General features: G+C 30.0%; 1 protein-coding gene across 3 annotated transcripts in view; it reads right to left on the bottom strand.

The window, feature by feature from the left end:
• Positions 1-2,325: 2,325 nt before the first annotated feature.
• LOC118200972 (tyrosyl-DNA phosphodiesterase 2-like) overlaps positions 2,326-12,080 on the bottom strand; it is a 54,083-nt gene continuing 44,328 nt past the window's right edge. For 2 of the 3 annotated variants that reach the window (XM_085818376.1, XM_085818378.1), the window contains 3 exons: positions 11,121-11,291; positions 5,251-5,534; positions 2,326-2,680 (listed from right to left, as the gene is read on the bottom strand). In XM_085818376.1, the coding sequence (XP_085674502.1) occupies position 2,680; positions 5,251-5,534; positions 11,121-11,291 (456 nt within the window). In that variant the 3' untranslated portion in view covers positions 2,326-2,679. Of the gene's footprint in view, positions 2,681-5,249; positions 5,535-11,120; positions 11,292-12,080 lie in introns of those variants that run through there. The other variant, XM_085818377.1, reaches the window with a different exon arrangement.

Genomic DNA, 12,080 nt, shown 5'->3' on the forward strand with positions numbered 1-12,080 from the left:
TGTTGCGGTTTCCGGAACCTATAAACTGAATATTTACATTCTGAGAGGCAACGCAGATTTCAAGTCGGCAGATTTTCGGTATTTGACTGTATTATAATACTTGTACTTCTTTTCAACTTCAAGCTGAAAATCGTCTCTATGATGAAGTTCTGATTATGCCAGTAACACGTCCTAATGAACTATATAGTGTAGTCACTGGTGGCTCTCAATAGCCATCAAAGTCAGCAATAACCTAAATGCCACCTGGGGTCAACTCGTAGGTCAATGATGTAAGACAGAGCAGTAAGTTTAGAGTCTTCACATCAATTTTATTTTAGAATGTCATTGATGACTTACAGATTAAGAATCACTTGGGGTCAAACCTCAGGTACTATCATAGGGTAATGGAGCAAATTTAAATATTAAAATAAAATAAAAGCACATTAATGTCTGTTGAGGGTCACTTGGAGTTAACTATTATATTACCAGAAAGAAGCACTATAGTAATTTCAGGCAAAATTTTATATTAAAATTATTCAGAAATACAATTGTACCTCAGAAAGTTGTTAGTCCCTTGTGATCAATAGGCTGACACTCATCATTAAGTGACCTAGGGCTGTCAATCACCACTCCATGTTAGCATAGGGCAGTGGGAAAAATTTTAGATCGACTTTTTAACCCAAGGCCACCATGGTCACCACTGACTATCAAGGCCACTGGTGATCTATGGCTTTCAGTCACCAGTGCAGAGTAGTGTAATGATGAAGCAGTAGCAACATTACAAAAGCAGTAGATTATAAGAACTTGGTAGTAAAATATAATGCAATTTAATAAAATTAGAAAGAACCCACTAAATGATTTGCTAGTGGCAAAATTCATGTTCCTTCTTAAAATGTTCAGAATGCTGGATTATGTCCCTTACGTTATTTTGTCTCCTTATATCAAACTTTTTTTTAAAAAATTTGCTCATGTGTTAAAGTTTGTCTAACAACATGAAAGTAAAAAATAACTTCCTTTCCAGGATAAATAATTTAGCCATCACAATATTAGATTTAAACACACAATACAGGATATATCACCTTTTCTGGTAACAGAAAATTTAAATATGTGAACATGTGGCACAAATAAAAAAACAACAGGTATGAGATCTTCACACCTTATTATTTAACCAAAGATCAGAATTATCCTCATAGACTAGAAAGAGCATTAAAACAGAATATTATGAATCATCTATCTAAATCAGGCCAAAACAATCATTTGAACCAACATCATTACCCTCACTTGCACCATAATTGGTGTTCATTTCCTTTGGCTTTTTCTGTTGCCATAATATACTTACAAAGGGGGAAAATTGAAAGAGCTTAATTTTAACAGTTAAAAGGGTTCTTTTAAACTTTAATATGGTTTACCAGCAGAGATTATCAAAACAGACTGACTCAGGTGAAACCTTTTACAGATTACTAGATGAATATACATGTATATTAACAAGGAAAAATTATATACCTTCTATGCATTTAAAATGTGAAAAATATGAAAGATAATTCTATAAAAATTTTTAATTAGAAATCTTATGAATTAAATGCATTTTTATTTAAATTAATCCAACTAAAAATTAAAAAAGATATTAAAATTTTGATCTACTGCTTTTAAAAGCTTTAAGTTGTTAATCAATAACAGGCAGATTAAATTTGAGAGATTATAAATTATCTTAGCTTAGGTAATTACGCCCTTCTGAACTTAAAAAAACTATTGAGGATTTCCAAACTTGATGGATTTTCTTGACTTCCGGATTAACTATGCATTGCTGAAGAGAATAGAAAATAATTCTCATTTCTGAAATTTTCAGCAGTAATTTAATAAAAAACAATAGTTATAAATTTTCATAAAATTTAAAGTCTTAAATATTTTCCATTTAGATAATAAAATTTAGTTTAAATAAATGTGTCAAGCAAATAGTAAGAAAAAACATATTCAAGAAAGCCAAATTGTCTATGCGGGTAAAATTTTATATAAACTTATAAAAATACTAAAATTTTAAATATAGGATTTTAATAATTTAATTAACAGTGTTGTGTAATTTAATGTAATGCATAATACATTAAACAATGTGAAAAGTTTCCTAACTCTAAATATTGACATTTACAAGTACATTCATTCAACAGAAATTTGAGAACTTATGTGCTCTCACTTGTTGCCAAAAATCAACCACACCTTTATTTAATAAACATTTAAAATTACAAAAATATTTAAATTATTAGATACTATTCCCTCATCTGTCCCCCCAAATGTGTAATTTAAATGTTAGCTGAACTGATCACTTTTTGAATGCTTCTGAAAACAGCAGTCTTATCTTGTAATAAAAACACTTTATTTTTCTTTACAATTCTTACAAGTAAAAATGAGCAGTAAAAATAAATGTAAACTTTTATGTGAACACAAACATATGGAGGAAATACAAAACATATTAAACTGCTTTCAGTAATGAGAATACAATTTCTGTATTAGGTGCAAATTAAAAGACAAATTGAAAAAAGAAGTAAGAATAATAAAAAGAAAATGCATTTTTTAGAATTTTTACACATCACTTATTTTTCATAAAAAATTACAAAATATTTGGACATTTAACAAAATTTACAGATAAGGAAATGGAGTAAAAGAGAAACCAAAACTTGCATAAGCCATGCCATATTCCTTCCTTTCCCTATAAAAAATTCTCAACTTTAGTAATTCAGATAAAACATAAAAAGTATTAAAGTTAATTAAATGAACTTCCAAATTTATTATTCTAACTTTTGATGCCTTTGCTTAGTATTTAACTATTTCTATTAGGTTACACTTCAATTATTTTATATATTTTTTAAATCTAAATAACTAAAAGACAATGACAGATATATAAAAACATTATTGGATAATAATTAATAATACTTCAACGATGATTTATTCAAGCAGAAATTTTTCGAAACTCAATCTAGGATGAAACAGTCTGAGCTTAATGAGCTCATCTATTTAGTCACTAGTAGACTAATGAACACACTAAAAGACTATTTCCTAATATTACCATTACTTGAAAAAATTTTATTTTTCAGTATTTGCATAATGATTATGCATAATTTAAGAACAATGCACACATTCTGCTAACAAAAAGACTTCAAAATGATAATGAACACATGAATGATTTGATTCAATTAAAATATAGTATGGCTGTGGTTGCATATACTCCTGATCATATGAACTCAATTCAGAAAAAAAGGAAAAAATAGCACAGGTCATTGGCTAAGACTTTGGGCACCTATATGTCTTTTTTCATAGCTTCATACCACTTTTGATGAAGAACATCCAATGGGACAAAATTCAAGGGCCTTGAAACTTTTTCTCAACTCCAACTTCTTGAACTTTTGATTTGATGGATTTTAAGTGCCCCATACTACAAAGAGACTGCACATTTACTAATATCCACAACTTTCCCAACATTTGCACATAAGCCAAATGATATGGCAGCCAGCTAACAACTATACTGATAGGATACAGCACTGCAGTTTAATAGAATCACCACACTAAAATTTCACTGAAAATATTTATAATTTGCTCCATTTCAAGTAACTCAGAGTCTACAAAATCTATCTAAAAGAAAACTGTGGCAATCAAAGTGAAAGATTCTGGTATTATGAGTTTAATTTTTCATTACATAATTAGTGATAGAGCAGGTAAGTTTATTTTTTAATGTCAACTTGAATCATACCTCGCCCTTTAAACTAAAATATTATGGTTCCATAAAAAAATTACAAAATTATATGCAAGCATAAATATATTTGAGTAGACTGTAGAAGAAACTGAATTTACAATAAAATTATTAATTATGCAAGCCAGATATAGAAAAAAAATTGTTCTTTCTTCTTTTGATGAACTCAACTATTATTGTATTATGGATACTGAATTGAAAAATGGCATTAACCCTCTGGCCAACAAGGCCATATATATATATATATATGACCTAGAATATTTTTCGTGATGCCTGTAAGAACATACACACACATGCATCTCAAAATATGTCCAAGACATCAAGGTAATATATTAAAAGTTCATAAATCCATGTATAAAGTGTCAAGGGTATTCTAATTAAAAATCAAGAAAATAATTCTTATGATAGTTTTGGGAAATTGGTGCTTTCTCAGCAAAAATATGGGCCTGCCAGAAGGTTAAAAATTGTGTTATGTATATAACTTTTTTGAAAACTTTTCTTTCTGATGGCATATAAGAAGCACTGGCATATAAGACACACCCTTATTTAGACGGCCACACACAAGGAAAAAAAAGTTTCAATAGCGTGGTTTCTTTTAGTTCTCACGTTTCGTAAAAGCCAAATAAATAATTATTGAATGCAATTACCTTTACATATAAGACGCAGGTAACTTTTTTGAGACCAAATTTAGGAAAAAAAGTGCGTCTTATATGCCATCAAATACGGTAAGTATGCTAATACTTCTTCATGAAATTATAACACAAATTAATCACAAACAGATTTTTAATAATCTAAAATGAACACATTAGAAATTAAATAAGAATTTATTACAAATTTGATTTAAATCATGAATGTTCAATTTAAGAAATTTTTTTTTTTTTAAATTAAGAATTTAAAATTTGTTATTGATCTATGTAAAAGAAGCAACAAAATGGTCTTTTTTGCCTAATGGGCAAATATATGTCTCCTTGTTTCTGTGAGCTTTCTCTACATTTCCAGTAAAATGATAAATTTTTAATTTAAGGCCTTGTACATAAAATTAAATGAACATGAATGGATGATTTATGGTGACCTTACAATAATGTGCATTTACTGGCCATTACAAAAGCTTCAGCCTGATAGCAAAATATTTTATATCAACATTGTCAGAGCTTTTTTTACCACTACTAAACATAAAACTGGATCATCTGAATGTTTGTAAAGCCACCAACAAAAAGGGACACTTTGCTTTATACACCTTTAGGTGTTTTTTAAAAATGGCGGGGAGGGGGGGAAATTAAAAATTGTCCAAATGAATTTGGGAGTGGTAAAAAGATCTACTTCCGTTGCAATATGATACACAGAATTTTTTGCTATTACAATACTTTCTTGACTTTGCACAAGAAAGTAATAAATTACTTTAATGCATATTCATAAATACTAATCCAAATAAAACTGCTTTGTGCTTAATTTATAGAAAATAAATAAATGTTTTAAAAACTGTTCATATGAATCAAAACAATTTAAAAATTGATTACAGAGCATAAACTTACTACTCCACTTCAAAATGACATAATACACCCCAGTGATCACTTGGAAAACATCTGTGAGGTAATAATCTTTCTAGTCCAATTAAACCAAAGTACGCAGGCTTCAGTTTCTCAGGCGAGCTGCGTCGCATGTAAACTCTATCAAATCGACATCGTGGCTTGAACTTGTCATTAAAAATCAGATTATCATTTCGAGTCATATCAAAAGTATATGAACATTCTTTGCGCCTTCCACACGATATCCAAACATCTTCAATGCCAGCAGGTAAGCCTCCTAGCTCTTGTAACTTTAAATGTAATAAATAAATAAAAATCCAACTGCTTTCAAATATAGTTTTTATTATTTAAAATACACAAAAAACTTGACAAAATTTGCATTTCTGAAAAATAATATTTTAAGCAAAATTATGTTTGTTGCACACTGTATTTAGAGATATCTTAATTGAGCACAACATAATAAGTGGAACACACTTTAATAAACAAAACTGTAAAATCAGAAGACAAAACAACACACAAATATCATGCTGAAAAAATAACAGAAAACCGCCATGCCAGGTTAAAAGCTTCTGCTTTAATTAAGGGTAAAAAAGGTTGATTAAAATTATTTACAATAATGTTATAGACAAATAAAGGGAAGCATACAAAAAGAACCAACATTTAACAAACTTCTTTCAGATATAAATAAAACAACAATACATAGAAAGGCAAACGCAGTAATACCAGAACAGCAAAATTAAATTAAATAATCATAAAGAATAACCTTTTGATAGTAAGTATTAGTAAGGTTTTTTTTTTTTAACTCTAAGTAAACATACATTAAAATCAGTCATTTAATTCAAAGTTAACTTGTGAAATATATGAATTACACAAGATATAGAAATTAATACTTCAAACATTCATTTTCCTTATTCTAGAGGTTTTAATACAGTGGTTCTCAATGGGTGTGCCGTGAAGCTTTGAATAGTTTGTGATGCAGCTAACAAAAATAATTAAAATGACTTTACTCCATATTAATTTTTAAAAAGGAACATGAAAAAGTATTCGAGAGCTTAAACATATTTCACAAAGGATTCTTCGACTTACCGTAAAAGATTTAAATTCATTATTGGTGAGAAATGTGAGCTTTCTATTTCTCATGCAAAAAGCAATTTGCAGTACAATTAAAGATACACATATTTCCCATTTCACTGAAAGAAACCTCTTGCAGTTCTAGTCCTTAGCATTCAATAGCGCCAAAAAGCAAAACTTTCAGATGCACTGTATCAGTTTCAGGGCATGTTCAAGGTCATCATAAAGATGAGGCCCATACTTTGGCAAATCTATTATACTTAAGACAGATAGTATAAGTCCTAGAACACTATAAAAGCTAAAGGTTCATGATTCTTGCCACAAACAGCCTTGCATGCAGATGGTTAAAAAGTGTAATAGAGCAATACCTACCTCCCCTAATTTTTTTTTTTTTTTATTATTATTCTCTCTTGTACCTTTAAAAGAGATAATCACCATATTTCAGTCAAAATATTAAACCTAACAGAAATTCTGCAAAAATACACTTCTTTCTTGAGAAGGAAGTTGGCAATGTATTTTACAGAATAGGGTCAACTCACAGCATAGAAGTAATAAATAGTGGTCTGAGGTACTGATTTTCTAAGGGTACCAGCTAAGTTGTTTTGACAAACGACAATTAATGATATGTCCAAAAAACAATGGCAGTTACTCTCAGAGTTTAGCTTACTGAATACACAGCCCAAATAGTTAATTTATGATGTGATATTTTTTCCCAGATCATAATGTGATTGATTTTTTTCCCATCTTGATACAAACAATTTGCTACTGTAAGCTATAGAGCGATATATATTTTTTACTTCATTTGTTAGCACTAACTAAATCAGCTAGAATATTTTTTTTTCTGTTTAAGGGGATTAACATACTCTTATTCATATTGTTTGGATGTACACTTAATATTTGCATGTCTTTTTTCTTTTGCCTTATTTATTTTCTCAGCATTTAATTTTATGTTATCATTTATACAATAAGCATGTTACTGGCAACATGTTTTATTTTACTACTGGAATTTTGTGAACAGCAACAGTTGTTCATGCTTATTTTTAGCAGAATAACTTTCTTAGCCACACTGTGCTGCAGGCCATTTTTCTGTTAAAGAATATTTCATGTTTTTAGATTGTTAATAAAGTTTGTCTACAGAGCTGATTCTTTTTAATTCAAGGCAACTACATATGTTCCCAGAAGTCTGACAAACAAGCAAAGCTTAATTATCATCTCTTTGATAATATTTCTGATTTTTTATTATTAGTGATTTTTCAACTTTTACACTAGGTCTACCTAGTTCGATCACTTGGCACATTTACCGAAGTGTTTAAATTTTCCCTGAACCAGCAGATTGCAACAGAGTTCTGTTAAGACAAAAGTTATAAAACTCTTTACATGTAATATAATATAATTTTTATACTCTTATGCTATTTACAAAGTGATAGATTTTTTTCTCCTCTTTCACGTACTTAAAAAGTTTTCCTCCTATAATTTTTAAGCCCATCAGCTTTGAATTTTATTCATATGTCAAGGGTGTTAAAATTGATGATTTTCTCTTACAAAACAATAAGAACAGGCTGCAAACTTGCCATCTACCTATGCTCTGCCTTTTTTTCCTGAAGGCTATCTGTAACTGGTCTAGAGACAACATGCCTTAAAATACTCCGTAAATTACTCGGAACACAAGTTGCTGCTCATTTCGATTTAAGTACTAAACTGAAGTTGAACTTTTCAATGTAATACTTAATACCAGAGATATTCTACCAATGATGTATGTTTTTTGATACTCATAATCACCACGGTACATTTTAAATTATGTATAATTGCTTTTGTCATATTATAATACTATTCAGTATATATAGCTGACTTGTATGAATGTGTGTATTTAATTATGGCAAAGCACACTAGAGCTATCTGCCTAAGAGGAGGGATGCCTTTCGTGGAGGACTTTCTAAGGGAAACTGGCTCGTATACACGTTACACATGGAAAAAACCACGAAAACACCCATGCAGCCAGCCCGTTTGCGGGATTCGAACCTCGGACCGAACTACCAGTGTTCAGCGACTTTACCGCTCGGCCGCTGGTGGGCCTGACTTGTATGAATGAATACCACAAGAAGTTCATGTGAAATTTAGTCATAAAATTTCAGCTGCTTCATAGCTAAGTAAATGACATTAAAATGAAAAGAATTCAAAGGCCTTTTTCTGCACAATTTTATTTGAAAATATATAATATAAAATTCCATCTTTACTTTATGCTTTACAGAATCACATTTATAAATATAAGAAGTTTTGCAGATTTAAATGTTTAAGTGTGCAATGAAGCTGAATTAATAGCCTGGGAACCAGGTTCTGTAGGAAATCTATTAAAATGGAAAAATGTAAATATTGAATCACATACCATCAAAGGCACTGTAATTTGTTTAAAAATACAATGTAAATGCTCAGAGTGATCACCCCAGAAAGCTACCAGTAATTCTGAAAACATACTTAACAGTAATGAACATTACCAATATTTATTAGGTCATCCAGAAAGTTCTGTGGTTTTTTTTATGTTAAATATAAATGAAGTAATATGAAAACATATGAAAATTTCATTGAATCACATCTGCACCCTTTGTTCTACGACATTTTGCCATCTCTATGCCATCTGAAAAATTCCTTTCTTCAAAAACATTATTAGACTTATTTGCAAAGGAGTTATCAAGGCGCTGTCGGTCTATCTCCACAGAAGTGAACTCCAAGTCTTTCAGTGAATTCTGAAGTGACCTGAAGAGATGAAGATCTGATGGGGTAAGAAGTGGTGAATACAAGGATTGACAAAACATCTCAGCCATACTTAATAAGTTTTTGTCTGACATGTATTGAAATGTGGGGACGAGCATTGTCATGATGACCTTGAAGATAGGTTAGTACCAGGTGCTTTGCTTCAATTTCTGCTTTTAAAACTTCTGTCTGGAAACAGTATTTTTCAGAATTTATTGTCTGTTTGGTGGTAACAAGTCCTAATATACTGTTCCCTCGCAGTCCTACAATACACAAAGCATTGCTTTTTTGGAACACAGGCCCCTCCTTTTGATGCTACTAAAAGAGGTTCTTTTGACTTATCCACGATATTTTTTGTCACATTATTGTATAGTATCCACTTCTCTTCAGTAATGAAACATTTCAAAAAAGGAGATTCTTTATGTTTTTTCAGTAACGAACCACATCCCAAAATATGAGCAGGCATATTTTGCTCTCTTAAAGTATGGGAAAATAACGTATCATTGTGACTTACATACCAATTCTTTTTCAAAAGATCCACCTACTGCATATTTTGAATATTTAGTTTGTTGGATAGTTCCTAACTTTATAATGTGGATATTCAGTGGTGGCTTCTTTTAACAGATCCTTATTCACATTTGGATTGTCCAAAGTGTGCATTGTCTTTGAAGCTGAAATGTTTGCACTTAAATTTTTCAAACCACCTCTGTCATCAGAAATAGGACTTGGTTCCCATTTGAAGCACATATGTTAGCAGTTCTAATTAGCATTTTCCCCTTTTTTAAAAATAAAACACATAATATGGAGAAAATAAAACTTTTGGGCTCCCCATTCTTAGAACTGCTCTGAAACAAAAATTATGCCACAACACATGCTATAATTATGCAACGTGAGCAGAAAAGACCATATTTACACATCTGCTTCAAGCAAAAATCACACCTTATCAGAAGTAACAAAATAATTAGAAGAAAAAGTAGTTTTATTTGAAAAACCACAGAGCTTTCTGGGTAATCTAATATTTTCTTAAAGACAACCACCTTTAGGTTGACTAACTGTCAGGAACTGAATAAGGTCATCTTAGAGAAGTTTCACTGCAATAAAAAATTTATCATCCAAATAAATAAATTTTAAAATTTGTTAAAAATACTGTATTTAAGAATTCTGGAATAGAAATATTTATTTGCACCTTACTCCCCTCCCCCCCCAAAAAAATTACCCTTTCATTCATTTAGTGTGACAATCCTATTAAAGTGTGGAGAACTCTTCGGCACTGATTTATAATATTTCCCACTTATTTCTACACAACCTCTTTAATGCACTTGTCATTAAGTACCACAAAAGTTTCTTCCTGTGCTAAATATGGTTTTGCTCCCATTACCTTGCACAGACATTTTCCAGACTTACATCAAAATTAAAAATAAGCTGAAACTAGTAAAAAAAAACAATAAAAAACCAACTATTAAAATGAATAGAAAAAGGATGCAGTCAAAGAAACAATCAACCTCAATATGTGCTAAAATATGGGGTGGGGGAATCAGCTTATAACTTCAAGCCTATAAATGAGCAACTGCTAAATCATGTTTGTACAGAAACTAATCTGCAGTGTTGGAAATTAACATAGAATGTACTTTGACGATTTATTATAAATTATAGTATATCATTAAAAAAATTAGAACCATTGTTCTGAGATACAGAAATCAATAGCCAAAATATTTATTAATTATTTATATATTAGTTTTTTTAACTGCAATAAATAATGAAAAGAATATTTGAAAAAAAAAAAAAAAAAAAAAAGGGGGGGCAAGCAGCCATTTTGCTTTTACTTTTAAAACAAACCATATACTAGTACAAAACTCGAATCCAGACTTTTTGCAAAATGTAATTAACATTTAAAAAAAGGGAAGGCAGAGAATATTTTGCAAATAGTGCATCACGTTTTAAACATACATCACATATAAAATTTACTGGAAATTTATATCAGAGCAAGTCAAGTAACTAGCATTTTAAAAAATTCTTATTTCAATGTTAAAAGAAAAGCAATTACATTAAGACAGTACCTCTTTATCTCTAAGATTCAAATCACCAGCAAAGATCACTGTATGCTCTTCAGGTGCAGATAACACTTTCCTGAACACAAGCTGCAACTGTTCTTTTCTTTCCTGGAAACCCTCAGTTGTACTTTCAAGATGAGAATTCACTAAGTACAATGGAAGTTTTTTAAACATTGCCTAGAAATGAACAGAATTTTCAGACATAATCTGAAAATTATGATGATGTGATTGCAAAATGCACTTTTGAATTTCAATTACTGCAGCAGGTTATTTTAAAAATGCAGAAGTTGTATATTAAAAAACTATCAGTTCATCCAATAGGCAATGAAAATTCTCCTTCATTTTTACTCTTTGCTCAATGTTAAAATTATTTGTTGAATTATACTCTAGTTTGTTTCAAAAATAAAATTTTTTTTTGATAATTTGTATCTGAAGAAACTTTATTATATATATATATATATATTATATATAGAGAGACTTTTCTACTTATTAAAAACATCAAAGTCTGTATTATTCGTATCAATGGAATGGAAATGTGAAGTATTAGAACTGTAAATTAAGAACTAAAGTTATATAAATATGCCAACATTTTATATATCTTCAGCTGATTTCTTTCTGTATTTATTTAAACTCTATTTTTTAAAAATCATTTTAAGCTTCAATCATTAATTAAGGGTAGAAGCTAAGTATTTGACTGAATGAAAAAGAAAAGTCTTAGTAACATAGTCGAACCCCACTATAATGAACTTCAAGGGATCAGAATTTCTGTTCACTACACATCTGATTCAAAAGGAAAAATTCATTATCTGATACAAATGTGCAAAAACTGAGTGATAAATAAATAAAAAGATTAACATTGTCACATCTACCTCAAGATGGGGAGGAGGGGGAAATGTTATTTCTAAAAATAATATTTAGATTCAATCACAGTCATTATTTTACACAGTTACTAAATTTATTGCTCAT

The sequence above is a fragment of the Stegodyphus dumicola genome, chromosome 6 (assembly GCF_044657685.1).
Source record: "Stegodyphus dumicola isolate Sdum_Otavi_A_Nest chromosome 6, ASM4465768v1".
Classification (NCBI taxonomy): Eukaryota; Metazoa; Arthropoda; class Arachnida; order Araneae; family Eresidae; genus Stegodyphus; species Stegodyphus dumicola.